The 20,140-nt window shown below is 30.8% G+C and overlaps 1 protein-coding gene across 1 annotated transcript; it reads right to left on the bottom strand.

The window, feature by feature from the left end:
- Positions 1 to 1,332: 1,332 nt before the first annotated feature.
- On the bottom strand, positions 1,333 to 11,810 carry TRIADDRAFT_59845 (uncharacterized protein; the record flags this gene model as incomplete). Its single annotated transcript, XM_002115751.1, has 33 exons — positions 1,333 to 1,365; positions 1,548 to 1,580; positions 1,675 to 1,839; positions 2,065 to 2,149; positions 2,690 to 2,787; positions 3,246 to 3,363; positions 3,585 to 3,697; positions 3,771 to 3,916; positions 4,063 to 4,177; positions 5,036 to 5,450; positions 5,738 to 5,854; positions 5,951 to 6,069; positions 6,313 to 6,389; positions 6,484 to 6,601; positions 6,985 to 7,154; positions 7,247 to 7,370; positions 7,528 to 7,587; positions 7,736 to 7,824; positions 8,032 to 8,116; positions 8,454 to 8,495; positions 8,628 to 8,713; positions 8,864 to 8,917; positions 9,018 to 9,097; positions 9,276 to 9,376; positions 9,466 to 9,508; positions 9,764 to 9,866; positions 10,027 to 10,135; positions 10,314 to 10,370; positions 10,522 to 10,575; positions 10,812 to 10,918; positions 11,085 to 11,196; positions 11,373 to 11,503; positions 11,654 to 11,810. 33 exons carry the CDS (start codon positions 11,808 to 11,810, stop codon positions 1,333 to 1,335), a joined length of 3,516 nt encoding a protein of 1,171 aa, XP_002115787.1.
- Between the last annotated feature and the right edge of the window lie 8,330 nt (positions 11,811 to 20,140).

Genomic DNA, 20,140 nt, shown 5'->3' with positions numbered 1-20,140 from the left:
TGATGAGCTACGACCATTATCGTGATTAGAATTAGCAACATTTCAATGTCATTGCTTTATGGTTCTATATTAATCAATAATTTCTAGATCATACGATTGCTACAGTAGATTACTTGTTCATAAATGGAGCCGTACTGTAAAATTATCTTTCAATATCATTCAAAGGATGCCTTCTCAATCTGATTGTTCGATATGTGTACACTGGACAGTCAACAATAGGTTCCTAGACACAACATAACCCTAAAAGAAATGATAGTTTACTTACTGTATAGCCACTAGTCCGCTGTAGTTAAAAATAAGAAAGCTACGACGACTACTCCATTAAAATTGAGTCTACGATGCTTTAGAGAAAAGGACAATTTGACATGAAACTGTCAAAATAGCTGTTTTCTTTTTATTCTACAGTATAGCATTAAGAATAAAAAAGTGTAATCCGTAAACATGTTAGAAAATGTTACAAAATAGCGAGATATAAATTAGCAGAATTTTCAATTTATTACATTTCTGTTACAATTTTTACTTCAACTAAAGATATATCCACATATACAGTACATATAATGTATACGTCCATTACTTATTACAAGACATCGATTGCAGTTTCACCATTCATTTTTTTTTACGATTAATAGATCGAACTCTTCGTGAAAATAGCAATTTTAAATATTGTTTGTAATCAGTGTAGTAACATTACAAGAATTTATACATGCCCGATTCTCGGGATTGATCATAACATGTCATACGTTATAACATCCATATAACACAAGTCGCAAAGCGTATTGATGAGGCTAATGTAGTTAAAATAATATCAAAAAACGGATTGTATTACCATTATCAAAGCTTCTGTGTGCCTCAATTTAGATCAATGCATCATTTGGTTTATGTCACGTATAATAAACGTAAACAGATACCGTGTGTAAGTTATTGTAGGAGTCAGGTATAATATTTACCCATAACTTTCATAAATTTCATGGTAAATCTGCAGACTGTAGTATATCAAGCCTATGTAAAATGATAAAATTTTCAAAAAAATACCATCTATAGTATATTTTCAAGTTTACAAAACTAGTTTGTTAAGAATAAAAGTTAGGTTAAATTTCCGCCAATAAGTTATTGCTTCCTTGCTTGCTTGCTCCCTATTGGTGGTAACTTTGCATACTAGTTGTAGAGAAAGAAATTATAAGTACTAATCTTAGTAGAAACGTATGATGTGCGCTCTTATTAACATAAAACAAGTTGATTAACAGATTAGTATTCGTTCTAGTGCTGGTAAAACCATTTACAAAATCGATAAGTGTAAAACGTTACCAAAATATTACGTTTTAATACCATAACTCAACGTACCTGACTTTCTAGTAAGCTCGATTGCTAAATATGAAAATTAAAACGGCAATTGTTAATTATAGTACTCGATTATAAGACAATCAACAACATTCTGACAGCCTAGGAAACTTTACTGCTATTCATTATCATAATGAATATTGCACATCACTACTAAACTATAACAAGGTAGATGTTTTAACAGTAATTACTTAGACTATAACACTCACATATGAGCTAGCTACTTCGAAACGATCAGGAAACTATTATAAAAGAATGGAAATATCAGTAATTATATTATCATACAGCAAACGTACCCTACAAATTTCATTGAATGCCGATTAAAGGTCAATTTACCTCTTCATCACCTAGATCGTTATCTAAATCCATCTTATAAAAGCTACTCTTGTACTCAGTTGCAGGGGCTTTTATTCGTTTAGGCGAATTTAAGCGGTACATTGGTAAACTAGAAAATACTCCAAGCGTACTTCGAGATGATCCCAAGATATCCGAATTTGGAATCTATTTGAGGAAACATAAAAAGGGAGAATTGTTAATGATTCTGTACCATGGCTTATATCTAAAAACATGCAAGCAATCTCACATCCTTGTACTATTGGCAAATAAAAAGTTATATGCATTGCCAATGCCTATCGCCAATGTATGGTAATTATTTAGAGATAGAAATTACAAAAAGCCTTCGTATACCGATAGAAAATTAAGTAATCATTCGATAGTAGACCTTACCTTCGCCTTTGCTAACGCACCAAAAAACTTCTTATTATCCTTTGGTCTTGTTTCAGCAGGAGCTGATCTACGAAATGGTTTCCATCTATAAAATAAAAAATAGTTAATTTGCTGCAATACATCATATTATGAACATAAGCATAAGCAAAAGAAAAATTTTACTGTGCTATATCTCGATTTCTTCCTGCCGCAATAAATAATTTATAGCATAGTTTAAGATGCAAATGAAAAACATACAGTTGTCATGATAAATTGCATATATTAAATGATATTTAAGTGAGCACAAAATTTGGCTATAACAAGGCAGATAAGAGCAAAGTTCTTGTTTACAATATTGTTCATCGTCATCGTATACAGAAACAACTGCATTTACTGTTTCAGTAAATAACTACAAACATTTTCAGAGACATTAGCTATCAATTTATTGTAAAAGTAGTGTATCTTAAACTACGATAGATTTTGACTTGGTGGAACTGGTTGTACAAAGTACTAAGCAGCGTAAAAATTTATCTAGAAAATACAGTAGCAGATAATCGTTGTAACTGCCAGTACATCATTTAAGTAAATATACTGCTCATACACGCTCGCCGATATAAATTATCATAACTAGTTGCCTGCTACTTACTTTGCATTGTCGAAAAAAAGTGGACATTCTAAAGATGGATTCTCTTTTCTCTTTTTAGATTCAGCCTTAGTTACATTTTTTACTGGTAATAAGGGCCTCTATTTATAGGATGAAGTAAGATTTTTAGAATTAACCAGTCGTTATTCATTTCAGTTTTGATTTTACACGGTGAAATTAAAATATATCACAAAATCATGAATACAGTAAGAACAAAATAATAGTATAATTTGTACGCATACAGCTAATACTTTGGTAGCTTTTTCCATATTATATAATAATAGGCAAGTACTAAAATTAAGGACCAACTGAAATTAAGTTTATCCATATTGTACTCCACCTATATTCGTTATTTAAGATAACGATCTCAATTTTTAATTACAGTAAATAGATTTTTAAAATTTTTCGTTTTAATTATTTGTATGTGGCACTGTAACCTTTGTTTTTATTAATAAGTAATAACGTACATATCGTATATATAACGGAAATAACTTTCGAGAGCTTTAAAGTATACCATACACAATTGCTAACTGCAGGCGCGTCATAAAATTAATGTTACCTCCTGTATATCTGACGGTCTAGCCGGAGTAGAAGGAATTGAATCGAATGAGTTTAGATGCCAATTCCTCGGTTGACCAAAATAACCAATAAAATGGCCAGTTCGGCAATGCCAGACTCTGTATCAAAATATATTAATGCATTTAAAATGAGTATTACAATTTCCTATAGCAATTGCTATTTACTCATCTAACATTCAAGTTATTGGTTAAATTACATATAAATTATTGTCACCAATTTAAAAATAAATTTACATTCCTGCTGCATTTCATAAGCTACATATTATCTATAACATATCCTGGAAATTACTATTACAATAAGCTATTTAGGGACGAATTACCTAACGGAACAATCTGTCGATGCAGAGAAGAGGATATTATTACCAGAGAAATACTTTAGACTGGTAACAGTAAATAAGTGAGCTCTCCAAGTTAGGATTTGGACTATAAGCTCCTATTTTATTTTGAAGGGCATGAGAAATGAGCACAAATAATACAGAAATGCATAAATGTTTTAAGGGTCTTACTTCTACTTTTAAAGGTCTTCTTCTACTATTATCATCAGCTTGTAACTGGGTAGCGATACTACTATCGCGACGGATGGAATTTTCTTGCAAGACTTGACGCGGATTTTGCATAAACTTAGAAATATTCCATTTAGTAATATAGCCCTCTGTTAAAAAATTTTAATTTTTTTCTTCTTATTAGAGCTGATAAGTAGAATTTTTGGGTCTATAAGCTTATTAATGGCGGTAATAATAGCCTATAACTAATGCAACGTACTATTCAAACTTTTATCAACTCCACAAAATAACTTACTTGAATTTGCACTAAAAACGTAATGGGAATCGTCAGATGCACAAAGTGCCGTAATGGGTGGTAACGCGGTGCCGTGTCTATTTGTAGACGTGGTAGTATATGCTAGGAGATTTCCCTAAGAAGTAATGAAACAAAATAAAGAAAGAAACTATGTTAAGTTGTGTGCTTGTTACAATATCCTTAGCATCGTAAAGTATAAATTTTATAATTTTTGACATTAAAATGTGCTTAAGTAAATATAGGTCTTAAAATAGGACATTTATGTTTTTAGAAGATCCTTACATATTTGCTGATATAACGATACCTTTACTGATACTAAATTTAGTAAAACTAGTATTAGAGTATTTTGATATCATGATTATGATTACATGTTTAATGTTATGGTCGCCGAATGTTGTTCTAGACAAGGTCTTAGAAAAAGTGGGATAACGTAGGAAAATCTGTTTACTTATTTACTAGGGCTATGAACACTGAATTAAGAGATAGAGATGGCAATAATAACATGTTTCCGCGTAGACGTTTTTTTATATAACTAGAGTTTTTCTTAAAATAAAGATAACTGTTGTTAAAGACTTCAGTTCAAAATGTGTCTTAATTAAGTTAACTTATGCATTTCTTGTTCCAACTACTGAGTTATGACAGTGCTATACATAGAAATTAATTGGCGTAGATCAAGGCCTCTCTATCTGTTGTATTCACACGATGATATTAGAATTACGGGAGCATGTTAGGCAATAGTTTACATTAGCTTAGTTAGTGATGCAAGCGCATTATCCACTCAGAAAAACGCTGGTATTCATAAATCATAATATTTTCTCACTCTGATAATTATGGCACGATATGCAGAAATGCACAAGTGAACAAAATTTTTATGATAAGATTACAATTTCAATTATTAATATGAATCGCTTTGAGCGAAGTACTAATGTTAAGTAAGTTAGTACCTATCTTTTTACAGTATCCATTATTTTACCTTCATATTCCAAAATCTCATATAACCATCATTATGACTTGTCAATACTAGAGGCATCGAGCATACTTTCTGAGCTGCCGAATAGGAATTAACGTCCGGATTTGTTTTACGAATCTGATCGTTACTACTTCCCTCAAGACTATTGCTTTTATCCGCAACTTCTGAATGGCTTTCATTTCGATCTGATTCTACGTTAGATTCAGCATAAGCCGGCAATCCTGGCTGAGTCTCCTTTGTATTATTTTCATCTCCAGAAGTATTAGTTTCGTCACGAGTTCCAATTTGCAAGCGTGATAGCATTAATGTAGTATTTTTTCTGGGCAATTTTGTTACTTTTTCTGTCAATTCCTTTTGATACATAAAGTCATCGTTTTCTTCGCTCTCTACTTCCACTTCTTTTACTGTTAGCCTATTCCTAATAGTTTAACGTACTTGCATTATGCATAGAAGTAAATGGCAATTGGATGACACACACAGTTCGTAAATACTACAGGCGATATGATTGTATGCATAATGCACTCCTTCATATTCATCATAAAAATTGAAGTAATCTAATACTGTAATACGGCGATCGTGTTTAATATTAAATACTTTATAGCGAAAAAATATCTCTGATATAACGTCATTTTAACAATCGCTGCGTAGGTCATCAGTTATTTCATATTAATAAGAGCATAGATTATATTCAGATGATATTCCTACCTTGTCGTTAACTTATTCTTAGGTACATAAATGGATACCAAAATTACAGACGCATTAACCTGAACATCAACTTTATGACCATCTTGGCGATTCTGTTCTATCGGCAACGTTCGAAATCTGTGATATATTTAATTAAAATAATAAGCTTGACTTATTCTAATTTTGTGTTCAAATAGTGAGAACAAGTTAGTATAGCGTTGGAGTGTAACATACGAAGTGATTATCTGTTTTGTTATTAAGCTGCCAATGTAAATGTTGCCAAGGTGGCTACCGATTACAATGTAAGTTGGTTTTAGGAAATCAACGCAGGTTACATCGAATAACTGTTTACCCTATGTTAACCAATTTTAATTAAACAACTAAATTAGAGATTAATGAAGAAATTTCAGGGATAACTTAGACATTTATGGTGTTTAATAGCAATCGAGAAGAGAAAGAGGCCATGACGGCACTGTAGTTATCGAATATAATTCTTACTCGTAGAATATCAATTCAGAACGTAGTATTTACTAATACAATAATAGCTGACTACAGTCATTTCTTTATTGAGACTGATCGTAATCTACTGTACTTACAAAAAATCGCCATAAATCACTTGCTTGGATTAGATCTAGTATAGGGGATGGTGCATTACTTTTAGCATGATGACGAGCTATGAAGATATGAAATCATCGTAAGGCACAATGAAATTCTATAGATTTAATAGACAAATTATATCTCGCTCTCAAGTCTCATTTTAGGAAAACCTCTTTTTCCAATTTCAGCACTGTTTAATGGAGTAGCTGGCTGTACAACAGGCGAATCTGGTGGCGGTGATCCTTCAATACCCACAACCTCCTCCAAGAAGGGCTCATCCAGGCTTTCCTAAAGCAATTATGTGACATCGAACATAAATTGATTGTCGTATTAGCGATGTATGCTAACTTTTAAGAGTCTTTATTTGATTCTGATACAATATTTCTTCAAAATATTCATCATCAATTGACCCAATAGCAAAAAAAGTGAACTGAATAACGATAGTTATTATTTTCATAACCGCTGATGTTACGAATTCTGAAATTATAAAGTACTGTACTAGTGCTCTCATCATAGAGTCCTATTCAACATTCCTATCATTAACATTGTTTAAACATTTTGTACTGTATAGTTTATACGACAAATAAGTAACAGTTTATAATTCATACAGAGTGCAATACTAGCGGTTAATGAGATTTTATTCCTGCAATTTCTACGCAATTTTGCCTTACCTTGAAAATTTTTAACTTATTTCCCCAACCAATACCTAAGAGACATCGACCCCATTCAGCTTCGTTAGTAAATAACAGTCCTATAACCGGCTCCTCCGGCAACTTTTCAGCTTCAGGATTGAGTACTCGAATGGGTGTACCAGTTGAAAAGTCCCATGTTTTAATACTTCCTATTTTCGTAATTGTATCATAAAGATAAATGAAATAATTCATTGTGACGGGTGATGCAGGTATAAATATTTTTAGGATATCTTGCCGATACCGTCAAATCCCCCGGTTGCTAAAATATTGCCAGCGTTATCAGCTACCATAGAGGTTACTTCGATCGATGCTCCATGTGAATCTAAAATTTGATAGATTAATCGTCCAGTTTCTACATCCCACATCTTAGAGATAAAATAATTATAAAATTTTAGAGCAATATTATTCACTTAGTTTCATACTTTTCGTAGGATGATTTACGAAACAAACATCTTAAATACATATGTACTCACAATAGCGGCATGAACTTATAAATCCTACCTATACATGTAGAAACGTTACCTTAATAGTAGATTCAGCGCAGGCGGTGGCAACTTGATTAGAATGATGATTAAATAAAATCTGGTTGATAACGTAAAGCCAACAATTAATACAAAGTTCACAATAGGTCTTATATTATCACGTATTTCTTGATTAGAACATTTATTGTAATAAGTGAAGCAGAAAATTTAAAAAGAATTGAAGAATTATCCATTTCATATTGCTGTACCTGACTAACTGCACGCTCATGAGTATGTGGAGCAAACATGGAATCTTGAACCGTTCGAGTTAATGGCCAACAGCTTATGACTGTTGTACCTAAATAAAAATTAAGAATAAATGAACTGAAAATTACACTAACGCAGAATGAAAAGCATGTAAACAAAAGGTACGGTAATTTATGATTAGCAATCTAGAATTTTTATAGTTTTCATCTATGTATGCTAGTTTTTAAGCAGGTATCGTTTCGAGACACTTATTTAATAACATTTACAGTTACCATTCCATAAAATAAAATAAATATACCTGTTAGTAAACGTTCATATTTATTATCGTAAAATATTGCTGATAATCGCTTATCAGTACTTCCAATGTCAATATCACAAAAACTCTAAAGGGATATTGAAAAAATTTTTTTAATTCAACAAAAACCCTCAACTCAATGAATTAGTAATTACTTCTGTATCGTTAACTACACAAATATATCGAGAAGGAGATGATAATACAGCACAAGTAAATACAGCTTACGCCAGCATAATATCACTTATTAAGGTATCAAAGTAATTGTCGATAAATTGTAAAAAATTATTCTGACTATTGATAACAAGTGATGAGAGATCTTATACTATGCTAATTTCTATACATAATCAGTAAATGTAGAATCTATAGCAATATCTGATAGTACCGCACTTTTAAATATTTAAAACATATCGCGTTTTAAAACCAACCTGCAATGAAGTTAAAGTTTGAATATCCCAGATCCGTATAATCTACGCAATTAATCATAAGATATTTACTATATTATTATTATTATTACTAAATACATAGTGAAGTTTCTGATGATCTAGATTTAATACAGCATATGTATCTATAGTGTTTCCAAAGTTCTATGAGTTACATACTCTTGCAGTCGATAAACTAATAATGTGTTGATCTTTCTCGTTAATGCAAATATCGACGATTGTAAATAGATGGCCAGACATTTTCCCTACAAAAAGACATACAAGCCTAAGAAAATCTATATAAAAGATAGTAATCATTTGCATAGCTAACGTATAATTTATTTGATAATATTGCAGTTTAGATTATTTATACTACTATTCAGGAAATGTTTTTCTGTTTATCATTTAATTTTTACCGGTTGGTCTAGCCAATATGTTGGGGTGCCATAAACGAAGAATTTTATCGATACCTAAGAGATATGTTACAGTAGAACAAATTTAACTCCTGGTATAGAATTGAGCGAGCATCCACTTTATAATATGGATGTACATAGCGGATTAATCCGTTACCTCCGGTTACGATTGCATTGGCTCGAGGAGAATAATCAAATGCATTGACTCCTTTAAATAAGGACATAGATCGATGTGGCCTAACGAATATGTAGATATATACTTTAACTATTTTTTATTATGTTCTTACTAAAATTATGAGATTAAAATATTCCTAAAGCGTGTAAAACCAACGCTGTTATCTAAATTACTTAGTACAGTCAATACTAATTAGTATATATTAAACCTTTAATGCACAAGTTGTTATTAATAACTTACGCAGTATCAAACGATTTATCTTCCAGATCTACTATAACTAAAGATTGTCGATTGCATGGTGAACAAGATACAAAAGCTTTAAGCTGAGTATAATAGCGAATCTATTAACACAAATAAAGTTAAAGAAGGTTAGTATAAATGAAGGAAATCCGTCTTTAAGATTGCATTAAGACAACGTGTTGTATGATACCTTTAACACCCAGTCATCATGAAGCTTTCTCTTCAAAATTTTACTGAAATAAGTTCATAGGTGATTTTAGCAGTATCAAATATGCAATAGACGCATGATATATTCCGGCTTAATTAATGTTATCATGGACATATTTTGTTGATATATTTTAAATTTAACCGTTAACTATTTTATTAATATAAGAAGCGTTCTCCGATATGTTAGCTTCTTGAGTTATTTTACTACTTTATTGAGAAACAATAATGGATACAAATATCCCTTTCAATTAAAACTTTAAAAATCAGGAAATATATCTTACTGTGTTAACTTAGAAGGCTCCACACTAACAACACTTGCTTCGCCTTTTTCGGAAGATTTCATGTGTAAATCTTTAGCGGAGATTCTCATCATATTAACATACCCTAAAAGGAGTAATGTGAAATGTAATTCGTCATCTCTATAATTAACTTATTCCTATTGAAGCATAATTTTATTTACAAATTTCTTAATACTGTTACATTAATAACGTTAATTAATTAAATAATAAGAGTATATGCCGTTGCGATTTAGCTCCCTTCATACCTTGATCATCACCGAATATTAGAACATCTTCATGAATTTCTGATTCATCTAAGATACAGTGAGAGACACATCTTGGTGATCTTTCAATCGGCCTGATTTGTACCACAGTCTGTAAAAATGATAATATTTATGGTTATTTCATCTTTTCATTCGATTGATATTGTAATAACAATAGTCTAAGCAATTTATCACTGTAGGCAGCTTTCTTTATAGCATTTTTGATATTATTAAAATCCGTAGCAGAAAGTAGACAGTATCATTAAATTCTTGATATGAAAATAACTTACCTGCTGTTTTCTCTTCGCTCGATGATCCCACAGAGCAATTGATCTTTCAGAACAAATCTTATAAAGTAATGAGTAATAATTAGTATAAATCTACCGTACTTTAGATAACACAAAATATACAATTTCGATATCAAGTTAATATACCCTATCTAAGCATAAGTTAGTCAATACTGTAATCTTATATCCAAAAAATAACGTTGTCTCTTACCGCTATTCTACGTAAACTTGGTAGATTACAACAATCTGTTACCCAAGCCGACTCCTACCAAGAACGAAATAGACCAAAACTACATTTATTACCTGCTATCTACAGAACATCTACTTATCACACTAAATAATATATATATATATAATATCAATAACTGCGAATACTCACGAGCACATCGCATGAAGTTGTCAGACCCATCTAGTAACGATAAATTAAGTTAAGGAAGTTGTTAGATGGATATTGAATCAAAACTATGTCGCATAAAAAATCTCATTGATATCACTACTTACATCTGAATTCCATACACATAATGTCCCTTTTTCAGTTGCAGTTACAAAAATATCGTTATGTGCTATATACATGATCCTTTTTACTCCATCGCGTCTTCGTTTATCACCTATTGTTATAACTAGAGATAAGTATCTGATAATATACTAATCCAATAATGATAATATACAACAGGTTAATTCAAAACTTAGAAAACGACTATTTTAATCCCTCCAGTGCAACTAAAGGATATATCTCTTACATTCTTTTCTCATACTGACAAATACGGTATATACCTGCGGCTTCCCCGACAGTACTTCGTCTTGATAATAGAAAAACATTATTTGAAATGTTATCATCATTTTGGAGTGCTTCAGTGAGGTCAGGATGTGCTGCATAGCCAAATAGCTGTAGAGTAGTGTATTTTTATTTTTCAGATATTAAAAATAATTTCTATATATAAATTGTATACTTGATAACATCGTTAGACGAAATTTAATTAAACCTTTCTATGTGCTACTCAATTGTTTTTAGAAGTGAATCGCCAGTAAATCTAACAAAAAATTTGCTCGTAAAATTAATACCTCACTCCAGTCAACGCTGTAGCTCGATTCATTATTAATTTTTCGAAATATTGCTTTCAAATTTTGTGTTCTAATTTCGCTACCAAAAATGATTCTTACGGCCTCACTAAATTCTTCAAATCTTTTAGCCTCTATATGAATTATTCACATATAGTAGTGATATTAAAACAACTACTACAGTCAGATATTAAATAACTATTGGAAAAATCTTGATTAGAGCATTGTCGATTGATAAAAATAATTCAAGGGTACAGGTATAGTTTGTTCTATTAAAAACTCACCATTGTTAACTTTGATCTGCTTGATTTCATCTGGCGAATAGTCTGAATCCAATAACGAAAACTCTCGAACTAATTGCTCAAACTGATTTATAACTAGAGGAAATGTTCCATAGGTAAATGGTCTACGCAGTCCACTAGTTCTACGACTTGAAGCCATCTTGCATATAAAATCAATCCAAATTTAGGGTTGTTACAATAATTGGAACACCTTTTCGTCCTACTTTAAAACCGCCTTCTTATATTCATGTATGTTCAGTGTTATTTCATATAGCAATTCTTGGATTTATGTTCCATTAGGCGTAGCTACTAAGTCACAAATTCTTCGTATAATGAATGTCTTTGGATCAATTTAATTAAAATAGTATAAGACTAAGATACTATTAAAATGTATATAAATACACCTATGATGCACCCGGCAACTTCACCGATGTAAATCAATTACAGTTACCATACCTAAAATATGTGTACAGTCAAACAGAATTTTCAAGTTATAGATAGCAAAAGTTTTCGGTATTAGATCTATTAAAATGAACCAGTCAACTTAAAAGATTAAATCTGTGTTTATATAGATAAGAGATATCATGTTTCGCTATTCACTGTACCAATATCATTTAGGAGTATTTGTACCATAGAGTCTTCAAATGTTGCTTATACAGTGGTTGAAAATGATCCTATATTAGCTAAGTGAGGAAAAGTTACTTAAAAGCTTACTGCATCAATGCAAGATTGTAAAGCAGTTGCTATGGTAACAATTAGAACATATGACTTTAGACCATATTATTAATTGTGTCGAAACAATATAGAACTCTAATTAATCTTTCATAATTATTTACACTATACTGTACCGTATAATTGATACTCTTCACGAAATTATTACTGTATATATACAGTATTATGATATGGCATGTTCACTACTGAGCTTAGTCTAAGGCTTCGGATTTACAGTGAATGCAGCATTAGCAACTGTAAATAAGCTTACTGTATGCAGAGCCAGCTCAAAGTACTGGAATGTATACAGCTGCTCTTTCATAACTATAATCTGCCGGCATTATTTAGTAGTCGATGAAGAAATATGGTGCTGAAGTAGTAGAACGCTTTATAGTAATTTAGGCAGTTGTTACTAAATAATCAAGACAGATACGCATTATTGTTAAGTTAAGGCGCGCAGTCTATAACATCTATGCTATGGGATGGTTAATGTATAATAATTGATTATTAATAGGAAATACACTGATAACTTGAAGTTTTAGCTAAAAAATTGATAAGAAATAAAGTAATCACTGAATATCAAAATTAGCATAAACGACAATTACTGGTAATTCATTAAAACTAGATGGTTACAGTATATAACGCTGAGTGCCGTACTACGTTTGTTCCAATAATTGATTGCATTAAGGGTTAAAATGCTTTCATTAAACATCATCTACAGAGATGAAATATGATACACAGATCATTTTTATAATAAAAATTATCGAATTTCCCTTCATTTGCGAATTTAAAAGCATGAAAGTATTGCATTTGCCAGCCATCGTTCAAAGTTTAGTTAAAGTAAATTCATTTTCAATGCACTAAAAGCGTTATTGCCAAGAAGCTTCTTACTTATGAATCAATTAAGGCCTGGCAAATACAAAACTTGTTATCCGCCTATGTGTGAAAGTAATACGATTAATTTTGTAATTCTTCAGGGCATATGGTACCAGTTACTGCCCATTCTTGCTACTATGTTTCCTTAGCTGGAACAAAACAAGTAAAAAATCACCATCTCACCGTATACAGTATATGCATTTTCAGTCAACATTTTACAGGAAAGTATGAATACTAATACCTAAGGTAGGCTATTTAGATACTGCAATTGAATAAATAGCAGAAGAACATTTTTAAATTAATATTCACTGAAGCTGCATTAAGTCTGCAAAGTTCAGTTCTGTAAAGCAGATGTAGGTTATCAAGATTAAGCAGTATTCAGTGAGCATTCAGTAACTCTTGATGTGGATGTGAGAAATATTCCGTAACACTATGTAGAATATAAATTTTCCATACTGAAGTCTTCTGTGGGTAATAATATTAAGAGTGTAATTAAGGCTTCGATTAATGAGATATAACTAGATAAAATTGTAAGCTTGTAGCATACGTTCAGGCATTGCAATATTGTGGACGTGGCCCACAAAGGATTTTACGAAGTAACTAAAAGGTGGTAGCAAACAAAAAAGAATATAAACTAAGAAAGTCATTATTTTAGTACGCGTACTACTAGCTCACTATGCAAATAATTTATTACACTCTTGATGGGTGACTTGGAGCATCCTCATATGAAGTAATCCATTTATTTGGGTACGAAAATTATATCTAGGTATACACACTCATATACTACATATACTTGTATAGTCTAGTATAAAGGAGAAATCTTAAATTAACAATTCATATAATACGCTTGTGTATAGAGAATTAACTTGATTGCAATCTTTAGATTGATTAATTAATAGAAATTAGTTGCTGGAATCACACCATATTTACAGTGCGTACCAGTATTGTATTGCTTTAATGACAGCATTATAAAATATTGCATTTTTTTAAAAGAGTTATTTTAATTAGTATTTGCTCTTAGGCGATATCTTTAAGTTACAGTTACATAGTTGATCGCTTAATGTTCTTGTAGCTAAATTGACCCTAGCCATAGCCATTATATTGCTAACATGAGTATATTATTATCAATATCAGTCACTAGACGATTGGGATTATTTTATAGCTTTATAGCGTCAGACGCCTTTCATCCAAAACAAATACAATGTTGTTCGTATAGGCTGTTATAAAAATATATTTCATTTATACTACAGTACATTAAATTCCTCACTATAATCAATCGTAAATAATTAAACTTGCCAAAACTGTTAAAGATATCATATCAGCCTTGCTATGCATAAATGTTTAATTATGAAAGTTTAAAGAAACAATCGGTACAAACATAGATGATATCTATAAAATTAATACGTATTCCAATTTAATTATCCAAAATGTTATAAACTCGAAATAAAAGATTATTTCTTAAGCAGGTATGCGTCACTCATTTAAGCAGGCAATGAATATGAAAGTTTACAGATATCCACATAATGCAATAACTTCTCCCTTGTAATTTTAAGACTATACGAATAATAATAACATTCAATACGGATCAAAATCATATACGGTACGAAAAGTAAACTTTACCTACCTGACCAATATTAAGTTAGTTAGCCATAGTTCGATATAATGTAACAAGTTGGACGAACTATGGTCTAGTCTATCATCAAGACAAAGCTATTTATCGAGGGTAAAGGAGACACGATGATTATAGTACAATGTCTAATCTGGACAATACTATTGTTGTACGACAATAAAGCAGACATAGAGTGGTGTACAATCATCATTTAGAAGCAGAAATGATTATTCTATGGACAAATAATTAGTTTCATTTAATTATTGATAATTATAAACGCTTGATATTATTAAGAATTAAATTGATGTTATGCATGAAAGAAACTGACAACATACACTTGATGCGTTAAGTATATTGGACTCTACAAGAACTTTGATTCGATATTAATTTAAAGGAGTTAAAATCATGGAACTTTCTTATTTTAAGATGGGTTTATAGAGTATCTTTATAGCAAAATGCTATAAACTTCAATAAGAACTTAAAATTTAGTTTAATTACAGTCAAATCTCCCCTACTTAATTTCGCTGTTTGAGAGATTTTTAGCTTTTGGTAACAGATATCGACTGAGTTTGATATTTGCTATACGTAATATCTTATACATCTAGAGTATCGCTTATTTCATAACTGTTTGATACTAGAACGCTTAATATTGGGTATAAATTTCAAAAAGCTTGGCAATAAATTAAAGGAGCTACCTATGACATTACGATCGTTCCTTACTGTTATAAGGTTTGCATTCATTTTACCAACCACAATAAATAACGCTTGACGTCCTATATATAAACATACTCTGTTTTCAAATTATATCTACCAAAGAGAATGTATGTGACACGGATTAAAGGTTAAGACGAGCTAAAATGGCGAGTAAACAACCTAATATTTTCTTTTTTCAGCAATTTGTGTTCTACATAGCTCAAAACTGCTCACAAACTCCTCTCGTCACCACTGCTCTTTAGCCTAAAATTTATATTTGAAACACTAAATTGTATTCGGGTAGCTGACCAGGTACTCTACTACCTATGTAAAATATTCTTTAAATGAACACAGACAAGGTTACTTGTTATACTATATGTACACTATCAGTAGGTAAAAATATGCAAAAAAGTAATGTAATGTGGACATTTCCTAAATTCTTAATCAGCTTCCAATAGACTCTCCGTAGAAGATTAACTTTAGGCAATAGATCGTGGTTGTTTAGACGTAGAATACTGCAGATATTTGAAATAAATTAGTTAAACACGCTCTGATATCAATTATCTCGAAATCTTGTATCTTGTGGTACTCTTTTAGTTCAATTTAATATAGAAATCCTTTTCTATCTTATCCGAATTAATGCACATGCCTGTATACAGTTGTGATAAAGTGATCTTCAAAACAATAAATCAAGAACTACAGTTTCTTGCAAATTTCACTTTATTACAGAAGTTAGGTTTGTCTAACTACCAAGGACTATCTGACTATCTGACAATCTACTTATTACAGCAAAATTCACGATTTATATACGATTAGTTATATTGCTAAGCTTTCGTAATTCGTAAATAACATTACTGATTCAGATTTAATGCTCATATCGGCTGTATCGGCGTTAATTACTGTAACAATATCGTAAATGTTTAGCAATTAGTAAAATTCTCGATCCTGTCATGTTTGATTTTAAATTCATAATGAGTACCATAGTATATACTATTTCCTGATACCATCAGAGGTTAATTATACTGTGAATTGACATGATCAATACGTTTTTTATTCTACCAAAAAGAATTAATCGCAAAAGTGAATGTTTGCTGAGGCTCAGCAGAGTGTAGGGCATACAATTAGGCCGTATCATGAAGGCAATTTACAATACTTACAACGGGCATACAGGATACATTAAACTATCGATGTGTCTGAAAGGTAATTGAATTTACTACGATCATTCCATTTCAGAATATATCAAATACGAATTAAGAGTCGATGGTACAAATGATTCCATGATCTTGATATGTACGTTTCTAGGATTTCTATCAAAATAGTTCAACATTCTTTAAGGCAATTGTCATCATGCTAAATTGATTATATCTTTTATGTCGATCAATAATTCATTTATCATTGTCATCATAGTTTATAGCCACTTTGTCATTGATCACGGCAATGCTGTTGTTATTATCTATCTTCTATTGCCTTGCTAAACTGTTACTCTATAGGAGATCAACACAATAGTCAATAAAAAGATAATGATTTGACATAAAATAAGTAGAAACCATAGTGCTAGCGGATGTTTCTTGCTGATTTTATTATGTAATAGAATCGTGTAGTAAAATGAGGTTTCAAACTTTTATATAGTATATAGTAAAGATAAGATACAGTAATATACAGTCTAAGGGGAAAATAAAAAGTTGGATAACTATTTTAATCTATACAAGATAAATATTATACATTATGACAAGCATTACTATTTGTTTTTATCTATTTAATTTCTAATTAGCATTGTTTTAATTCGATGTGAAGTTGCTAAATAAGTATAGCATAGAGTCTGGAGACGATCATAGGCCGTGATCTTATTCATGTAACTTTCCTTATTTAGGATTGACAAAATACAGTGATCATTTGATCAAATATTATTCAACACATAAAAAATTGAAAGAAGGAGAATATGAAGAGAACCGAGCAAGATTTAAGTTACACCTATTACAAATCAATTTCTATCGGAAATGACCGCATTCTAGTTATTATCTCTCATGTTTTGTAATGGCCTAATAGCATTAACGTCATGATTGAGTAAGGGATAATTTGCAACATCTTTGGCTATTTACACTACCCGTTCTATGAGATCAATGGCATAGTCGCTATTTTACAATATGTATGATTAGCTAGGGTCTTATTTCAATAGGCTGCATATTAAGGCTTAGACCAACAATAAATGAATTTTTCCCATCTTGCCGACTATTCTCTCTTTCTCTCTGTCTGACACATTTTTTTCTAATTCTATTATCAATAAGTGACTTAAAATCTATTCTAGAAACATGTTTCAATAGTTGAAAAATAACTGTTGTACTGAGATTATTTTATAGACTCTGCATTTTGACTTAGTATTTAACTTGATATAATTGAAGTCATTGAAATGATAACTTGCAACAAACCATCACGACAATCAAATCTATAAGTTATTTGAATTCAAATATCAATTAATGAAAGCGACAGTCTTTTATAATAATAATAGCATGATTGATAATACTGCCTACTTTGAAATAAGTCCTGTCCATTTTATTGTCAATCAATTTATAATAATTTAATTCAATTAAGTTGATTAATAAGATTCTTTTAAAATAAGATGTATTTATGGATCACAGAAATCGCATAAAAAAAGATAAGAGCTATACAAGGTAACAAGGATTTCTACTTACTGACACGGGACTTTTAAGAATAAAAGATTAATAAATCATTTTCCATAGACGGTAGTTTCAGTGTCTAGTGCGAACAACCCCCAACCATCAAGGCAACAGATTGGAAAAGTGTAATAAGAAAACTGTCACATAGTAAGGTAATATGAATTTAAACGGAAAAATTAATTCTAATACATTAAAAAAATTAAACTGATTCCAGAAGTTCTAGCTGTCTGGATTTTAATAGTAAATTTATGATTGAATTAGTGATCAATTCGAATAAAAGTGACAGAACAACGTAGAGTCGATGTCTGTTTCCTATTTAGTGCCTCGGATCGTTTATTCATCTACGGCTTATTCTAAGCGACAGAGTAGTAAAAATGTCTAAGCTCAGTACAATTTTAATATATCATTACTGATATAATCGTTATTCTAATTTCTATTTAATATTGAATCGCTACATTGCTAATATTTCATTCAACTAAGCGGTCAGTCTAAGTTTTCATTTCTCTCTACCCTATACTGACATTTTAATATATCGTAGTCTGGTTTTGACTTATTGTTACAACAATCAACGAAAAACACAATCAACTATTTGTCCGTCTCAATTGTAATTGGAATGAATATTATTTGATGGCATTGATGAGATAATCAACTGATTTTCTTCAATTGGTGCCATATAAGTCATCATTTAACTGACTTACTTTTCTTTACAATTTAATTCTAATTTCTTCTTTTATTTTTATCAGACTAATTTATTGTCGTAATTGATGATGCGTCGCCTTCTTGACACATTATGTTTCATTAATCTCTCGATATTATTTTCAAATTCACTTAAAATCGTTTTCCTTTTTAAATTAGTCACTAAGTTTAGTGATTTTTTCCTACCTAAGATCATTCAAGGTAGAGTACAAAATTGAGTTATTTTTAGATGTTACTATGCTAATCTAACACCTCTAGGTATCATTTTATAAATTCTTGCTATGGTAGATCTTATCTTTAAATTATGTATGATTCCATTCAAGATGATGAGTGATACAATTAAGAGATAGATAGATAGAGTAAAGTTTCATATCTGGCCTTTCCGTTTGATTGATTCATTCTTTTTAATCTTATTTAAAAAATGTTAGTTTTCCAAGAAGACACAGGTTTAACAACTTTAGTTTAATCAACTAGATGGGATCATTGAAATTGAGAAAATGCTATCGATTCTTGTCCAAAATCTTAACCGATTCTTAAGGTACGATAATAGCTTAACTTTTATGTTCTCGTTAACCACTAATATCATTATTCTTACGTTTATAATGCAAATCATGTTAGCTATGATAATCTTTATTACTGGTTTTCTGTAATGAATTTAAAATTACATACTATACGATTACTGACGCATTTCATTTTTAATTTCATCGATGTTGCACCAATGCAACAACAACTAAGTTACACCTCTTGAAGGTGTTTATGTTACAGATTTATTGACATCATGAATAGCAATTTCCTTTCTCGTAATCATCCATTCAGAGGTATAGCTAGAAGGGTGGGAAAAGTTTAAGTCTCTTGATATTTTAGATTTCCCAACTACTAATTCAATCTGTGATACTTTATACAGGCCAATTTATGATAACACTTTACCAGGTTAAAACCGTTGAATAAAAAAGCCATGTCTACACTTTAAATTATTTATTATACTTCTAATTTCATTGAATATCGAATAAAAGTTTCGCTATCCTATTGATCCATTAATAGGTAATATGAGGACAGTTTAATTTGTTGAAAGACGAATACAAGATTTATTACCGTAAATGTCAGCTACTAGCTTAGTTGTTCGATGTGATAGGCTACTGTAAATACTGGTAGCTACATCGCAGTAGAGAAGACGATGTGTACAAACAATTTTAAAGCAAGGTACGTGTACATGAATATCAGTTGAGATTT

This window comes from Trichoplax adhaerens, genomic scaffold, assembly GCF_000150275.1.
Source record: "Trichoplax adhaerens TRIADscaffold_12 genomic scaffold, whole genome shotgun sequence".
Taxonomy (NCBI): domain Eukaryota; kingdom Metazoa; phylum Placozoa; class Uniplacotomia; order Trichoplacea; family Trichoplacidae; genus Trichoplax; species Trichoplax adhaerens.
Note: the sequence above shows the minus strand (reverse complement) of the source record. Positions and strands in the feature narration are given on the sequence as shown.